The sequence below is a fragment of the Bremia lactucae genome, linkage group LG4 (assembly GCF_004359215.1).
Source record: "Bremia lactucae strain SF5 linkage group LG4, whole genome shotgun sequence".
Taxonomy (NCBI): Eukaryota; Oomycota; class Peronosporomycetes; order Peronosporales; family Peronosporaceae; genus Bremia; species Bremia lactucae.
The window spans coordinates 6,546,485-6,563,845 of NC_090613.1; the positions used below are offsets into that span (position 1 = coordinate 6,546,485).

General features: G+C 46.3%; 6 protein-coding genes across 6 annotated transcripts; 3 read left to right on the plus strand and 3 right to left on the minus strand.

The window, feature by feature from the left end:
* Window positions 1-432: 432 nt before the first annotated feature.
* On the plus strand, window positions 433-1,572 carry CCR75_008233 (uncharacterized protein; the record flags this gene model as incomplete). The annotated part of the gene is made up of 1 exon (XM_067966287.1): window positions 433-1,572. The coding sequence occupies one exon, from the start codon at window positions 433-435 to the stop codon at window positions 1,570-1,572; it is 1,140 nt and encodes a 379-aa protein (XP_067816979.1).
* A 126-nt stretch (window positions 1,573-1,698) lies between these two features.
* CCR75_008232 (uncharacterized protein) lies at window positions 1,699-2,913 on the minus strand (the record flags this gene model as incomplete). The annotated part of the gene is made up of 1 exon (XM_067966286.1): window positions 1,699-2,913. The coding sequence occupies one exon, from the start codon at window positions 2,911-2,913 to the stop codon at window positions 1,699-1,701; it is 1,215 nt and encodes a 404-aa protein (XP_067816978.1).
* A 155-nt stretch (window positions 2,914-3,068) lies between these two features.
* On the minus strand, window positions 3,069-3,923 carry CCR75_008231 (uncharacterized protein; the record flags this gene model as incomplete). The annotated part of the gene is made up of 1 exon (XM_067966285.1): window positions 3,069-3,923. One exon carries the CDS (start codon window positions 3,921-3,923, stop codon window positions 3,069-3,071), a length of 855 nt encoding a protein of 284 aa, XP_067816977.1.
* A 4,245-nt stretch (window positions 3,924-8,168) lies between these two features.
* Window positions 8,169-9,701, minus strand: CCR75_008229 (uncharacterized protein; the record flags this gene model as incomplete). Its single annotated transcript, XM_067966283.1, has 3 exons — window positions 8,169-8,881; window positions 8,951-9,448; window positions 9,505-9,701. The coding sequence occupies 3 exons, from the start codon at window positions 9,699-9,701 to the stop codon at window positions 8,563-8,565; spliced, it is 1,014 nt and encodes a 337-aa protein (XP_067816535.1). The 3' UTR covers window positions 8,169-8,562.
* On the plus strand, window positions 8,939-9,148 carry CCR75_008230 (uncharacterized protein; the record flags this gene model as incomplete). Its single annotated transcript, XM_067966284.1, has 1 exon — window positions 8,939-9,148. The coding sequence occupies one exon, from the start codon at window positions 8,939-8,941 to the stop codon at window positions 9,146-9,148; it is 210 nt and encodes a 69-aa protein (XP_067816976.1).
* A 108-nt stretch (window positions 9,702-9,809) lies between the features above and the next one.
* Window positions 9,810-12,035, plus strand: CCR75_008228 (uncharacterized protein; the record flags this gene model as incomplete). Its single annotated transcript, XM_067966282.1, has 1 exon — window positions 9,810-12,035. One exon carries the CDS (start codon window positions 9,810-9,812, stop codon window positions 12,033-12,035), a length of 2,226 nt encoding a protein of 741 aa, XP_067816536.1.
* Between the last annotated feature and the right edge of the window lie 5,326 nt (window positions 12,036-17,361).

Below are 17,361 nucleotides of genomic sequence, written 5' to 3' on the forward strand. Positions count from 1 at the left end.
TCTATTTATTCCGCAGACTAATCAGCTGTAGAAGTAATCAAAGAGAGTTACAAGATAAGATAGAGATAAGAATTCATTTACATGTTTAGTATTAGGTTATAGTTAAGTCAGCATTTACAAAGATAGATTAAGAGACACTTAACTATAATATTACAGTATTCATTTTACCTTCTTAAGTTAACTTGTCTTAAGAGAAGTCTTCCTCTGCACGTACAGTGTACGTCACCTAACGTAAGGCACCACTCACAACTGAAGCAGTTTGAAGTGGACTTGTACTGAAACAGTACAAGTCGTAGTGCCCCGTTACAGTGTGTGTGGCTATTCATAAAGTAGTTTTTTTACTAATTGGTGACTTTATTTCGTCACCACGTCATGGTCATCTGGATGACATCTAAACGTTTTTTAAATTAAGAACACTTAAAACAATAAAGAATGTTGCGTTGCCTGAGTTGCTTCAGCCGCCATGGGACGACCAAGGACGATAATGAGCCAGCTTCCTCGAGCGCGCAGCTTGGTTTTAGTCGTAATAACAAAAAGGAGCTTAAGTTTGAAAGCGCATATGAGACTTTACGCCAGATTGGAGAAGGCAAAACTGGTCAAGTCTTTGTAGCCAAGAAAAAGCGGCCGCACTACCGCAGTCGTGCAAAGACTCTAGCCGAGCAACAGCAGCGCGAGCGCGAAGAGCGTAAATGTGACGAGGAGGTAGCCGTGAAGTTTGTACGGAAGGAATACCTATCGACGCCCAAACGCATTGAGGCGCTGCAGTCAGAATTGGCTATTTTAAAACGGGTGAAGCACCCTGGAATTCTCCGCTTGCGAAAGGTCTTTGAAGACGAAGATAAATTTGTTATTGTAACGGACAAAGCTACGGGTGGCGAGGTTTTGAATGCAATCTGCAGGTCAGGAAACCCACGAATTTGTGAGTGCGACGTGGCCGAAATTATTCGGCAGTTATTGAGTGTCCTAGCCTATCTGCACCTCAATGGAATTACGCACCGCGACGTGAAGCTAGAAAATATATTGTGCAAGACCGAGAATTTTCGCGGTGGTGTGCTGCTCATTGACTTTGGCTTGGCACACATGGGAACTGTCGGTGGGACTGAAATGACGGGTATGAATGGAACTCCTCACTACATGGCTCCTGAGATGTTTCACAAGAACGGATCCTACGGCTGTGCCATCGACCTTTGGTCACTCGGAGTTGTCACGTACATATTATTATTTGGGCAATACCCATTCGATGCGCGCTTTATGTCGCAAGTAGAAGACAAGATTATCAAGGGAGAGTTTAAGTATCCGAGCGAGCTCGAGCCGTTGGTATCTCCTCAGGCCAAGAAATTCATCGAATATTTGCTAGTACTTAACCCACGCGAGCGTCCACCTGCTGCGATGGCGCTGCAACATCCGTGGCTTCAGAAAGACTCTTCGCCAGCTATTCCTTTTCGAGATGAGCACGTAGCTGCACTTGTGAGTTTTTGTGCGGGCAAACATTCTTTTGAGCCTCCAGCACCCACAGAATACGTCCCACCCGAGCCTATTCCAAAGGAAGGCGTTGTCATCTATGTAGCATAGAAAGAGGGACTGTACCACATCATTAAAACTAATAGAGCACGATACAATAGTTTAATAAATCGCTAGCTCAATTTCTCGCAACACACCAATTGAGGGTTTTTATATGCAATGTAGCTGACTTGATGGTCAAAAAATATGAATGATCGTGTAAAGCACGAGCCCCGTGGCTCCCATGAGAACCGGGGCATCCATCGTATGGGGTGCTGTAGCCTCTGCGTAGGCCACGACAAATGGCAGAATGATCATAGTTAGCCACAGCTGCATTGGCGTCTCAAAATTGGTGTACTGAAGCGCTGGAAAGACAATGCCGGCCAAGAAAACACACGCGGAGCCTTCAAAGCTTCGCGTGTATTTACGCTTGGAGCAGCACGTGCTTGTCGAGTATTTATGCTTCCCAAATGCAATGCCTATTGGTTCTGCCAATCCGTCACCGATGCTAGTCACGAATACGAGGATAAAGACTAGGTCAGACTGCGTCGTCCGGGCGAATAGCCAGCGGAAGAACAGCAGTACGAAGAGACCTGGGAAGATATTTCCCGCTACAATCCACTTAAGCGTATGCGGTCGGTCCTCCGGTCGATCAAGTGAATTGAATTGCAGCATAAAGAGCGTCGAGCGCTCCCGAATAGGTTTTATTAGAAGCAAGAAGCACAAGAGAGTCACAAAATCCCCCCATGCCAGTGCCACCGGACCACTGCAAGCAGGGCACGACTCTTCGTCAGGTTTGACCAGCAGCGGCACGAGATATGCCGCAAGCAGCTGAAACTTTCTTGTGTAATTGACTTTAAACGCTGAATTGCGCTCTGTGATGACGTACCCAGCCTCATCAACGATGCAGAAGAAACGACAGATAATGCCTCCTAGAGTGGATACGCCCATCATAATGAGAACTTTTGGCAGCAAATAAAACCAAAAACTTGTGTTGTTCCAGAGCTCGGGCTCTATCAGCGTCGTGAATCCAGTGAGAAACGCAGCAAAGAGCATCATACCCACGAGGAATACAAAATCAAAGGTGCGCGTCCAGCGCGTATCGTATCGACCGGCAACCTGACCAGCGTAAATAAGGTCGTTCGAGTCGCCATCGTACTTATAGCTGTCGTCATCCATCCCAACACTACCATACGTTGGCACTTGTTTCGGCAATCGGAACTTAGGGCCTGACTTGGGGCGCCAAAGCACGCGTAGCACAAATACAATCGCTAATAGCGAACCCACTGGGAGTCCAAGCAGCAGCGAGTAATCAGTCTTACTAAGGTCACTCGACCAGACCACCGGTCTGGGGCTGGGTAAAGTGGCGGGTTGAACGTCCCCGCTATTAGCTGGAACACCTACGTCTGCCATTATATCCGCTCGCTCAAACGAAAGTGGGTAAGATTAAGTAAACGATCTATTTGCGTCGCTTAAAACTGAAGGTGATCCACACCAACTATTAAAAATAAAACATACGTAACCTGATCCATTCAATTTAGTGCTTACGACGTAACCTTGGATTCTCTTCATGTCAGCTTCAGAGAGTTCGAATCGTTGATGACATAACGGTGTAGCTGGACATTATGCAGCAACTTGGGGTCCAAATTAATTGCGGAAGCCGCCTCTTTGGCCACGAATATCACGTGCTGCACCTTAAATTCGATATACGGGTAAAAAGACAAGTCTTGGGCAAGAATGGTTGACAGCTTGCCGCTCTTGTATCCCGCCAGCACAGATTTGTTAACGCCCTTATAGCGGTCCAACGGCGTCTTTACGAGCCCAATGTTCTTAAAGGCCATTTCAGGCTTCTTTCCAGAGCCCACACCTCGTTTGCTCTTCGCTTTGACCATCTCAGAACGGATGTTCAACTTCTTTTTCATTACCTTAAATATCGATCGTGTATCCACAAGCAGCAGAACTCGCGCCTTCTGCCGACCGTCTCGAAGGCGAATCTCCGCGTGCTTTAAAGCTGCTTGATTTACAACATCATCCAGTGAGCTGCAAAGCTCTAACGACGGCGTCTTTGATAGTTCACTTGAAACATCACTGGTGAGATTCTCGTCCAACACCTCCATTAATTCTTCATCGCATCTAGATGCCTCCTGCTGAACAACATCGGTCTGATCATTGTCACCTTCATTTTGGTGCCTAGCAAGTTTACGTCTTTTTTTTGCCGCCTTCTTTTGTCGTTTGCTTTTGATGGCGCTGGACACCACAGCGTCTAGCAATGGCTTTTTCCAAAGCGGGTCGCGCGTGCTTGGTTGCTGGAGAAGGTGAACTGGGATATCATCGAGTGCCATGCCATCATCTATGCGGCGTTTGCGCGTTTTTTTGCGCGTAGCCAGCGTCTTCATCTTTTTCTGCTTGTAGCTACTCGACATTATCGTGGCAAATTCTTTGTAAAAATTCTACAAGTAACGAGGACAATTTGAGAGTGAATTGACCTACACCAGCGTATTTACAAAATAGATATTGGCAAAATCTACATATTTTGTAACGTTCCATAAATATTATCTTTTATAAATATTATTTCCTGTAAGAGGCACGGGATGAAGGGCCAGGCAGTGGTATTACGCTTGCAGCGAATATGCACTTCTTGAGATTTGCGTACAACTTGTGCTTTCGCATTAGTATAAGAACCTGACAAACGTGAGTTTTATGCGCTTCCACGTCCGTCTTTCCGTCCATGGCCCGGCTATGGACGAATATTTTGTCAAAATAACATGGCGCGAATTCTCGCACCGGTCTCAACAGATCCGTTACGCATTTGTTGAATGTTGCAGGGGCGTTGCTTAGCCCCTGTGGCATTGCTAGCCATTCCCAGAGCAACCCACTGGAAGTGCTGTCCCGTTCACGCATAAGGATCTGATAAATTCCATCCATCATATCCATAGACGATAATATAGTACTCTTTGACATACCATCTATGATTACGTCTTTTCTAGGCATCGGCGTTTGAGCCGGTACCGTTGCAGCATTTATTTTATTGAATGCGGGCACTATTCGCCACCCTCGTGTGGCCTTTCGCACACAGAAGGTCGGAGGGCCATGTGGAGAGGTTGACTTCCTTACACGGCCCGCTTTTAATCAATCGATAAAGAATTTTCGATCGCAAGTACTTGTTCACGAGGCAGTGGCCACTGCTTCATGACGCAGTACTTCGAGCCTGGTTTGAGCTCGATCTCATGTCGAGTGCCTTTATCTTTAGGCAACTCGCATGGAATTGGTTCAGGGAATACATCCCTGAATTCAATCAAATCCTTGTATAAAGGATTCGTCTTATGTGACTCCCAGGATTGAGTAGTATATCTCTCAATCCGAGTCTTCATATCGAGGACACTTTCGTCCATCGATGAGCTGCTGAGAACCAGTTCCCTCTCTGCAAAAATTACCGCTGACCGAATATCGGTTACGTATTCATCCTCTGTGGGTGTCTGCTTGATTCTTCCACTATGCAGATCTCTCAAGAACCGCTTGGGTTCTAGGGTTGGGAATTGAGCTATTTCCGAAGTTAACTCCGGAGGTGCATTCAGATCAAGAGTAAAAGCGCCTACTCTTGATCCGTCATTAACCAAGACATTCAATGTCTCGGTTTCTTGGTGGGATTTACCACAGGCTGCCGAGGGATTAATCCCTCGGGATGCTGAAGTCTAGTCACTTCAGCACTAACTACTTGAGGAGATTTCACGTCAAGTACGTGAGGACCTATACCTTTAACGTCTCTAGACTGTGATTGCACTATCACAGTCGGGTCCTCTAAGGTCGACTCTCTACTCGACCTAGGATCATCGTGCTGTCCCTTTTGGACAATCAGTATATTCCTTGAATGTCGCCCACTAGGCGTACATTCATGTCTCAATCCACTCGACTTATTCGAGTGTCGGACCTTTGGCGCTGCCTGTGCATTCGCACAGCCGCCGGCAGCTGACTCCACAATGTGATTTGTAATCACACTGTGATCTTGTGCACTCGTACTTACGACCGTACCACAAGTGAGGCCATCACACTCACTCGAAGTACATCCACACGCCTGTGAAAACCCAAAACGCTGATCAGATGGCCATCTGATGAACAAGTGGCAGGCATCTTTACGGATCGATGCTGCCATCTGATCCTTGGCGCATTTTTTCTGAGCCAGGGTAGACCTTGGATGACATCAAATTTTTCATCCAAGTCCACTAGTATGAAATCATCATCGTACTGTTAATCTTTTAACGTGTAGTGAAATTTCACTACGCGTTTCATTACTGTTATCGATGCGCCTGTCGCTAGACGCATCGTCATCCTCGTTGGAGGGATGTCGCGCTCAACATATTTGAGCCTACGACCCTCTAGTGGCTGGCGACGAATAAAGTTATTCTACGCTCCGCAGTCCACTAGGGCTCTAAGTGACAAATCTTTGTCACTTTTAACTTCAAGGTGATGAGGGACACATAATGATTGTGTGTCTGGAGCAACTTTAGTCAAGAGATTTGCAAATTCTCTTGAGGTTGCTGGATCAGTAGGGCGTTACGCCCCCTACTGACCCCGACCGTTTTTTGGCGGTCCGCCTCGCTGTTGCGATTTCGCAACAACGTCGGATCCGCGACGACACATAATGATTGTGTGTCTGGAGCAACTTTAGTCAAGAGATTTGCAAATTCTCTTGAGGTTGCTGGATCAGTAGGGCGTTACGCCCCTACTGACCCCGACCGTTTTTTGGCGGTCCGCCTCGCTGTTGCGATTTCGCAACAACCTCGGACCCGCGACCGTTGCTCTTTTTGGCATACGGTCCAAAATTACGTTCAGTACCTTTCGGTGCTGGGCGTGGGGCACTACACTCATGAGCGTAGTGTCCTAATTTTCGACAGCGATGGCATTTCTGCAATCACTTTTTGTTCGAAAAGCGAGGTTTCTCGCTTTCGACATAAGAGAGGTCAATAGATTCTGGACCTCACAGTTCATGTCGTCTTGGAGGACGATATGATGACGAGCTATTTTGAGCTGTCTCAAACTAAAGACCTCCTGTTCCGCTATGGATATTGCTTCTTCAAGAGTATCCAGTTCCAAGCGGAACAGGTGGGTCTTTACGGGATGGTAGCACTTGGTTGTCCGTCCAAGGACTACAGTTCTATCATCTTACATGGACATGTTAGATGATAATCGAAATACGCATCATGTTTCGCGTAATAGCTACTCCTTTCTAAGTGACATAGAAACGAGTGTGGTCGAACGAAAAAGTTCGACCGTAGGGAACGATGCCAGCTTGGCCGTGCTGTCCGGTTTGGACAGAGATGCCCTCCATTCAGCCATCGCTAAGTTCATACAACATGAACTTGACGAGGCGAAGGAGAAGGTAGCCTTGCTTTGTCAGCAATGCTCCCAACAGGCAGAACTGTTGAGGTTACAACAGGTACAGACCCCTGAACCTAAGATGACGCACACGCGTCGTCATGAAACCTTAAAATTGACATCTCTAAGTATACGGGAGTCGAAGAAGACTCCCTCTTAAGATGGTTTGTCGAGTTGGACGATGCCATAAGGGCTCGTCACATCGTCGACAAGCAAATGCAAGTCGCATTTGCTCAGTCAAATTTCGCTGGTCGTGCCAAAACTTGGGCACTAGGTTCTAAGTTGCGAGACCCATATGTCTTTAGGTCGCTATAGGCTATTAAAGCTCGGCTCAAACAGACGTTTGAACCGCCTTTGGCTGAGTTCAGGGCTCGATCAGAGCTTCTGAAACTCAAGCAATGCAAGCGTGATGTTGACGATTATGCCCAGCATATACGACTCTTAGCAAGTTGTATCACAAACAACCCAGTTCATGAACACTCGTTGATTACGGTGTTCATGCAATGTCTTACGGATGGGTTGTAATGGGGCACTGCCGACTTGTACTGCTTCAGTACAAATCCACTTCGCACTGCTTCAGTACAAGTCCACTTCGCACTGCTTCAGTGCGAGTGGTGCCTCACGACACTTCATGTACACTAGTTAGTGCAGAAGAAGATATCTTTAAAACACATGCTTTAAAATTAAAGTGTATTTAATTTAATTAAGTTCTTCTGTTTCTGTATTTTTAATATTAACTTAATTATGTACTAATACAAAACATGTAATAAAGTCTTATCTGTCTCGCTCTTTGCGCGCGTCCAGCGTTGACTGGACTGCGGAGCAAGAAGGTATAATGGCCTATATCTACCAATGGATAAGCTTTCCGAATATTACTACGTAAATATTCTCCAAAGATTCTCTACCTTTTAGATAATTTATTAATTAACAACCTTTAAGTGTTAATTCCATGTAACGATACACCCCGTTACAGTTTGACTATTTCAAACACATTTTTCGAAAAGCTCTATATGCCTTTTTTGCAATATTCTCAACTAATTAAAAAAGTTCAATTTTTATTGTCAAGGCAAAGTATTATAAACAACAAGTAAATCTTGCTTGGCATTTCACACTAAACGGGAATGTACGCAAAATTGCAAGTCAAATCTTATCAAAGAGCCGCTTTTAAATTCAATTTGCAAGTTCTAAGTATGCGAAATCGCGACGCAAATCTTGACAAAGACCTCTTTTTCAAAGTTTAAAATCGCAAGGCCTACAAACGTAAGGTGAAATTGTCACGTGCAAATTTTGCCGGAATCAAAGCTCCTACTCATCCCATCATTTCGAAAACCGATTATACCGTCAAAAACAGTTCTGTTTCTACTGTCACTGTAATATGGACGATGGCATAAATCTGCTTAAATTATTGCCTGTTCCGATTGCGAAGAATATTTTTTTTCCTTAGCTTTCACTACAATACCTTAAGAAAGAAAGCTGTTTCCAATTGAATCTTTCTCGGCATCGGCCTTTCAAAGTATGGCTTCCTGTTTCGTTACTTTTATCTACCCTTTTCGCAGAAGTCGCCATCCAATATTCATTCACCAATTGACGACCATCCATTCGAACCTTCTTGAATAAAGATCGGTAAGCGATGGCGAACGTCAGTATACATACACTTTGTAAAATGACCAAGTGCTGCAGCATATGTGATTAAAACGGAACAATCATGGTCCAGATCCGAACGAGAGCGTCATCACCCGCCGACGCGAGCAAAAGCATTTTATTGCCGTTCCTCTCCAATAGCTGCGGACTCCACCGTACGCAGTTGACGTCACTGGTATGAGCCATCTTCTGGTCGACTACAAGCTCAAACGAAGTGATTTGGCCCTCTGGCTTGCCTTTAAACACGCGAATAGCATTGTCGGATGCCCCGGTTACCAAATAGTCGCCTTCACTGGACCAGTCGACACTGAAGATGGTGCGCTCGTGACATTTTGGTAGTGTGAACGCCTGCTTCCACTGCCTTGAGCTGTGAAAGATTCAAGAAAGCAATAAAATTGGAATGAATATATTAACGCGCTGATAAATGGCTGCGTACCTTCCATCTTCGTTTACACTCTTGCTGGATGGATCGTACTGCCAGACGATGACGCTAGTGTCGTCAGACGCAGACGCCATCTGTGTGCCGAGAGGGCTTAGCGCAACGCCCCACACTGTTGAGGTATGGCCCACTAGCGTCTCTTTGCAATACCAGTCGTCATCATTTTCGGCCCAAATACGAATGGTGTCATCATAGCTGGTTGAGACGAGAAGCTCCTCAGTCGGATGCCAAGCCACGAACTTTACATCCTGCAAATGGCCGTGTAGAACCGATATGCACTCGAAATCAGTATCGGCATCAGCCTCCCAAATCCAGACGCTCTTGTCACGGCTACACGTGGCCAGATAAGCGCCAGAAGGGCTCCAAGCCACACTTTTAACTTCGCTCTCATGGCCCTCAAGACTCGAAATGACCTCGTACGAGGTGCCTTGCTTCTCCCAGATTACAGTCGTCCCATCGAAGCTTACAGAAGCCAAATAGCGACCATCAGGCGACCTGCATAGTGAAAAATGAGCCATTTATTTACGCGGCTAGGTATGAACTGTACGAACCATTCGCATGCTCGGATGGTGCGCCCCTGTGCGTCCTCGAGAATTCCAACGCACTCCCAAGAACCATTGCTTTTGACTGACCACAGACGTATTGTGCGATCTCCACTAGTGGACGCTATTAATTTGCCGTCGAATCGCCAGCTAACGTGCCACGCGCGCTCGCTATGGCCTTCTAGAGCACATACTTGCTCCAGCATGACAGCAATATCGTGTGTTGCACCAGCCTAGTAATGTTGCTTGAAAATACTTTGATGACATTTACTCATTAATATCAAAGAGCCGACAGGTGGCTTGTTACCCGAATAATGAGCGCCATGAATATGGACTTTATCTGCAAGGAGGAGCCTTTAGCAAATGCTTTACCGACTAGTGTAGCTGTGGCCGCAGAAGCTGAGGACGGAGGATTAAGCGATAACGAGGACTCGGAAGACGAGCAGCTGGAACACGCAGCCTGGCAAGACGTGGACATAAATCCGGCCGTTGAGCTTGTGGCCAAGCTGATACGCGAGTCGCTGGAAGCTGGTAAGACATACAATAAAAGCATTACGGCTAAGACCTCGCATTTACTTTCCGGCTGCGACAACGTACTATTGGAGATCAAGAGTCTGGCTGAGACCCGTGCTGAATCCCGCCAGCGATTGAGGAACGGGCCGAGCCAAAGTAGTGCCAGTTGCTTGTGTGGAATGGCCATGGCCATGCTACCTCTACGCAAATCGGCTGAAATCATAGGTAGGTCAGCCGATGTGACTACTGAGAAGCCCAATACACTTATGGTGGACGAAGCTGCTGAAGAGCAAACGGATCGCGTGCTTGCTAAAGTGGAAGCAGCCATGGTTCGGCTTCGAGAGATGGCGGAGATTATTCAGGCCACCAGCATGGAGGGAGAGGCTAATTTAGTATCGAAAGTTTCACTAGAAAAAGGCACTGTTCAAGCCATGGAGGCGGCAATGCAAGCCAGCGCGGCTGCTGCGACGGCTACAGCTATTGCACAAGAGCGTGGCCGCTCGTCCTCGGCCTTTGGACGTCTTTATATGCCGCTACAAGTGCAGAAACTACAGGAATGGTACTACTCATATCCTAGTCCACTACTTGATGAACTCACGCTTATGCGCACTATTCTCAATTACCGGCCATACGCGAATCCATTTCAAGTGGGTGGACTGTCACTAACTCACGTACGAGATTGGTTTAAACGTCGTCGCTATCGTGAACGGATGCGTTATGTAAAGCTTGCGGTGGAGGCGGGCCACGATTCCCAAGCAGCAGAAGAAGAGATTGACCTGCGCTTAGAGCAGAGGATTACTCAGCTGCGCGCCTCGGTAGACCCAAATGAATTGGTTAAGGAGGTGGATCGCGTGCGTGCTCAAAGTTATCTTGCTGATGCAGCTGTCAATACTTTTACGCGACCGAATAATGTTCAATCCTGTATTGCAGCTTCGTTTTCTGTGCCGACGACTGCCGAGCAGCAGGGCAACAATAACGATCGTAACAAGCGGCAGCGAACACAGGAATCAGACCTAGATGACATTTATTTGGTGAAGCACGCTACATTGCTGGAAGTAATGGCGCTACAAAATCGATTGCGCAGTCTGTTGGAAAAGCCAAAGACAAGTATTGTTACGAACGGGCTGCAGCAAGTAGTTGATCTGCTGCGAGCTATGAAAATTGAGCCCGACGTACGCTCAGGTCTTGAAGCCGACCTTAAGCTGATTTTGAAGGTGTATACGAAGCCGACGTTGCTACGCAAAGCTACAGTTGCACTTTTGGAAAGCTTAGGGATGAATCGCCGAGCCGCAGTCGAACAAAATGCTGATGACGATGCTCCACTATCTGCACCAGCAAGCCCAACGTTAAGCACAGCGTCAAGTGGGCGAGGGAGAATTTTAATGAAATCAAATTTATTCGAGAGTGGCAAAATAGGGTTGGATGGTGACTCCTCTCTCCTTTTGTCTGGCGAGCTACCGAATAAAAAGATGAAGTCAGCATCGCGGCCATCTAAGCCGCGTGCCCGAGAGAGGAAGGGGCGTGTTTCGCGTCCCATGAAGTTTTCTATGGACCAGCTGACGGCACTTGAAGCCTGGTTTCAACAGAAATATAAACCTTCCCAAGAAGAAATGGAAAATTACCTGGCTCAGTTGAATGCTTCGCCACTACGCGATTTAACGAAACAACTGGTGGACGTCAATATGACACAGCTGCGGCGGTGGTTTAACAAACGCCGGTGTCTGCGACGTCCCCCGTTTGCGCTGATGACTCAGCAAGAGGCTGCGAAAGAAGGATCAAAGAATCCTGCTATTCTTAAGGCTGTATTGGCCCCTAGTAGTTGCGTCGAGTCTGTTGAAGCTGTTTTAGGCCCAGAAGTTGTTGAAGACGCAACTTTAGGGCTCGAAGGAAATCAGTCATATGATGATTCTAATGACGATTCAATTGATAATGACGAAGATGATGATGATGATGACGATGATGATGATGATGGCGATGACGATAGCAGCGATGATGGAGAACATCTTATCGGTGCCGCTTTGGCGTAAGTTGTTCAGCATTGATGCAATTCTGATTGAATAAATCAAAATCGCACTTTTGCCTTCATTCGTCATACACGATTTCGAATAAAACTTCGTAACGTTATTGCAATGTACGTCAAGTGTCGCCAACCCGGACTAGCATGAACGACCTCACACTGACAAAGATATAATATGAATAAGGCTTGTTATGGGAGTCGGAATATAGTAGGAGGCTGGATACCTTTTTTTGTAGAAGTCATCAGGTTGCGTGTAATTCATCCTTTAACGGATTTGCTTGCTTGATAAGCTCGAAAATCAAGTGTTGCAGCAATGCCGTCAAGCAAGTTTATCGGACGACAGTAACTCCTCAAGTGATTTAGATTTAGCTTTCGGGGATTTCAATTGTCAAAGCACGGCGATCCTTTATTCAAGTCATACGCTGTATGATTACTTAAAAGTAGCGAATCGTTCTTAGCAGGATTGTAGAAATATACCTTACTATTAAATTTTATTCATTCCAGGGTATGTGGCCTGGAAGTGGCCTGTGACCATCAGTACTCCCAAGAGTCTAAATAACACAAAATGCAAACCCAAACATTTTCACACTCCTCATGTGAGGGTCACGATGAATAGGAATAACTATCACAGTAGACCTGCTTTGGCGTTAGACTTATACACTCGAAGAGCTAAAGTGCTTTGGTTAGCAGGCCAGCAAGCATATTTTGAGACTTCACGAAACTTGGTTCGCAATGTAACGGGGTGTATCGTTACATGAAATTAACACTTTAAAAATTGGTAACTAATGTATTATCTAAAAGGGAAATAATATCTTGAGAATATTACTTTACATGGTAATATTTTGAGAATATTACTTTACATGGTAATATTCTAAAAGCTAATCCATTGGTAGATATCGACCATTATATCTTCTTTCTCCGCGGTCCAGTTAGCGCTGGACGAGCGCAAAGAGAAAGACAGATAAGACTTTTAGTAGAAAAAAGTGCGGTCGACCGAATGAGTACAACCGTTTGGAATGATGCCATCTTGGCCATGCTGTCCGGTTTGGATAGAGATGCCCTCCATTCAGCCATCGCCAAGTTCATACAACATGAACTTGACGAGGCGAAGGAAAAGGTAGCCTTGCTTAATCAGCAAGGCTCTTAACAGGTAGAGCTATAGAGGTTACAACAGGTACAAACCCCTGTATTGGGAATGACGCACACGCGTCGTCCCGACACCTTAAAGATAGACATAACTTATTATAGGCAAGTCGAAGAAGACTCCCTCTTAAGATGGTTTGTCGTGTTGGACGATGCCATAAGGGCTCGTCACGTCGTCGACGAGCAAATGCAAGTCGCATTTGCTCTGTCAAATTTGGCAGGTCAGTTCAAAACTTGGGCACTAGGCCTTTAGCTGCGCGACCCATTGTCTTTGGGTCGCTATAGGCTATTAAAGCCCGGCTCAAACAGACATGTGAATCCCCTAGGGCTGAGTTCAGGGCTCGATCAGAGCTTCTGAAACTCAAGCAATGCAAGCGTGATGTTCACGCTTATGCCCAGCATATACGACTCTTAGCTAGTTGTATCACGAACAACCCAGTTCATGAACACACGTTGATTACGAAGTTTATGCAAGGTCTTACGGATGGTCCCATAAGACTCACATGTTCCGCTTGGAACTGGATACGCCTAAAGAAGCAATATCCGTTGCGGAACAGGAGGACTTTAGCTTGAGCCTGTCTCAAGCTAGTTCGTCAGTATATCGTCCTCCAAGACGACACGAACCAGGAGGTCCAAACTTATTGATCTCTCTTATGTCGAAAGCGAGAAACCTTGCTTTTCGAACAACAATCGATTGCAGCAATGCAATCGCTGTCAAAAGTTAGGACACTACGCTCATGAGAGTAGTGCTCCACGCCCAGTACGGAGAGGTTCTGAACGTAATTATGGACCGAATGCCAAAAGGGGCAATGGTCGCGGGTCCGACATTGTTGAGAAATCGCAACAGCGAGGCGGACTGCTAAAAACGGTCGGGGTCAGTACGGACGCAACGCCCTACTGATCTAGCAACCTCAAAAGAATTTGCAATTCTCTTGACATAAGTTGCTCCAGACACAATCATTATGTGTCTCTGCGCCTGGTGATGAAGGAAATTTTGGATACGATTTAACGAAACCTCGAAGTATCTCTTCGAGGGGAGCGAGTTTTTACCGATGGTCGAATTCGCCATCAATAATTCGGTGCATGCGTCTACAACGCATACACTGTTCTTCGTGAATGGCTTACGCCATCCACGCATTCCCACCCAATTAGAGGGATCCTCTAGTTTCAGGGGGAATGGAGTCGCACGAGCCAAACCATTTCGTGCTCATGCTCATCACGCGTCGAAGTCAACAACGACGCGAATGATGTCGATGTCGAAGCAATCGACATCGAAGATGAGAAAACACTCATGGCGGTGCGCACAAAGCACACTGAACAATGACAAAACAAATGAGTCAGCAGAGGGATTTCTGCTGGATCGATAATCAGTAGTCTGTTTTGTACAGGATTCTATTGCTAACGCAGAGGACCGTCAGAAACGGAACGCAGACAAACATGGACGAGCAAACGTTCTTTTATTTAAAATTTATGACCTGGTACTACTCTCTACGATAAACTTACCTAAGCATGTAGTCACCAATGTGGTAGCAGTAGACTACTACCCAAGTTCATTGAGCCTTTCCATGTACTGCATCGCAGAGGCAATGCGTACACAATAGAATTACCACGTAGGATGCGAACGCATCCTACTTTTTCAGTTGGTCGGCTCCGCCCGTATCATCAGTACGCGGTTTCTTCCGAGGACGGATCTGACCACCCTTTTCAAGAATCTCTAAAAGATTCTTGTGGTCACGAACCAGATTCTCATGCTGAATCCGGAGATTCTCATGTCGGGTCCGAAGATCCTCGAAACCGCGATGAGCTGACGACAGCTCATCACGAAGAGCATGTTAATTCCGTTCGTTCTCCAACATGGAGTACGCACTCTTCGAACGGTCTTCCAACCGTTCGATATGGTGAGCATGCACCGTCTGCTCTAACGAGCAACGCTTTCCGCGCTCGTGATCAAGTCCCTCCGCGAAATCATGGAGGAAGCGATCGAGCTTGTTGATCTTCGACTCTAAATCCGTCACGTAAGTCGGATCTAATTTTCCCTCCTCCGCCCCAACCATTGCTGGATTCCCACGGTGGTCAACGTTTCCTTGTGGAACGTATTCAAAAATACCGCGATGTGAAGGGGCAGCGAACGAGTTATCTTGTTCGCTGGCGTGGTTATCCACCTTCACATGACAGCTGGGAGCCTCGTTCCCAGCTGATTGTTGACGTTGAGGGCCTCATCCGTCAGTATGACGAGACCCATCCGATGGCTTAGAAGGCCCATCGGAAAACACGCGCCCCTGGCGCCTGTAAATCGATTGCAAAACGTCAATCGCATCGCGCATCTCGATAGAGATGCGAGCCCTTCCCCAGGGCGAAGAAAGGGAATATACATCCCCTTTTACTCGCTTCGTGTTGTCAACACAACACGGACAGGGATCACCCCACGTGAGGCATGGAAGTCCTGCCTCATGACAACCGATGCAATTTATACCTTGCACCGGTTGAAGTTCGTCTCTCAAACTTAACGCGAATTGAGTTAAGTTTTTGTCGCCAGGCTTCGCGTCCAATGTCTTTGACATTGCGAATGAACGCGCTCCAGGCTTGCATAAGCGTGACTTTATCTCGCTTATTGTTACCACTAAACCATCGATGCTTAAGAAAAGCATCGAGATAAAAATCTTTCTCAGCGCGAAAGTTCTTCGCGCTGGGATCAAGGCCATGTAGCTTTGTCGCAATAAATAAGGGATATTTATTGTGAGGAGTAATATCTCCAGACAAGCTACTGACTAGACGTTCGGGCAAAAGCCACGGTTATTTCTCGGGGCAAGTCGAGACATTCTAGTGTCTACGATCCCCTGAGTGGTACCCACTGAAGTAGGGGTACCACAAGAACTTTTATTGCGATTGCTTACGCCATCGTCATCACCACGCACAGAAATATGTGCGGGTGACGGCACGGGAGACGGTGCTGGCGATGAGGAATCATCCTTATCGTCGGAACCGAACATGCTGTAACGAATGCTACCAGCACGTCTACTCCGATTAGCCCCCTCATTCAAAGGCTCCGTCAGCCGCCTGACGATGATCAGGCGACTGTTCTGTTCTCCCCGAGTCGGCCATTTCGTCCGACTCGCATTATAGTCGACCTCTAAAGAGGGGTCGCATTCACGTGGTGTATCACCACGTGCACCCGCAACATTTAGAGTTGCGGGAGAAGATGACACTACGGCAGAGGGAACGTCTTCCGCATGAGACAATAATGCGTCACCCGCGGCTGCACGAACCGCAGCCGAAGGCGCAGCACTATCATCACCCCGCATGAATTGTTTCTTCATGCGATGGAATTTAAAATGATGGATCTGACCAATCAAAATCATTTTAAAAAATAAGTGGTCACAAAGCGACCACTCCATCTAAGGACATTCAGAGTGATTGTCGTTTAAGGAAGGGGTGATGTAACGGTGTGTATCCTTACATGAAATAAGCACTAAAAGGTTGTAAATTAATATATTATCTATACGGTAGATGATATTTGGAGAATATTATTTTGCATGGTAACATTCTAAAAGCTTATCTATTGGTAGATATAGGCCATTATATCTACTTGCTCCGCGGTCCAGTCAGCGCTGGACGTGCGCAAAGAGAAAGACAGATAAGACTTTTAGTACATGTTTTGTATTACTTTATAATTAAGTTAGTATTAAGTAGGTAGACAAGAAAAACTTAATTATATTAACATTTTTAATTAATACTCTTTAAAGCAAGTATTTTATAAGAGAGTCTTCCTCTGCACGTACGAGTGTACGTGAAGTGACGTGAGACACCGCTTGCACTGAGGCAGTGCGAAGTGGACTTGTACTAAAGTAGTACAAGTCGGCAGTGCCCCGTTACACGCAAAATCTTGAGTTTTTGACGTCAGCATGCTTTGCGATTGCGGAGTTTGCTTCGTCGTCGATCTGTTCGATCGCTGCTGAAGTTATTACAGGAATGAATTGGGATTTTGACTTTCAACACAATTTCAGTGAAAATTATCTCTTACCCAAGTACTTATCGTCCACCAGCAGCTCCAGCAACAAATTTTGCTTACGCTGCCGAAACGGCAACTGCGGATTGTTTCTTGCATTGCCGTTAATAATTATGATAGCAGCTGTAACGAGCTGAAGTTGCCCTATGTTACACAATCCCCGGTTAAGTACACTTTGTGTACTTAG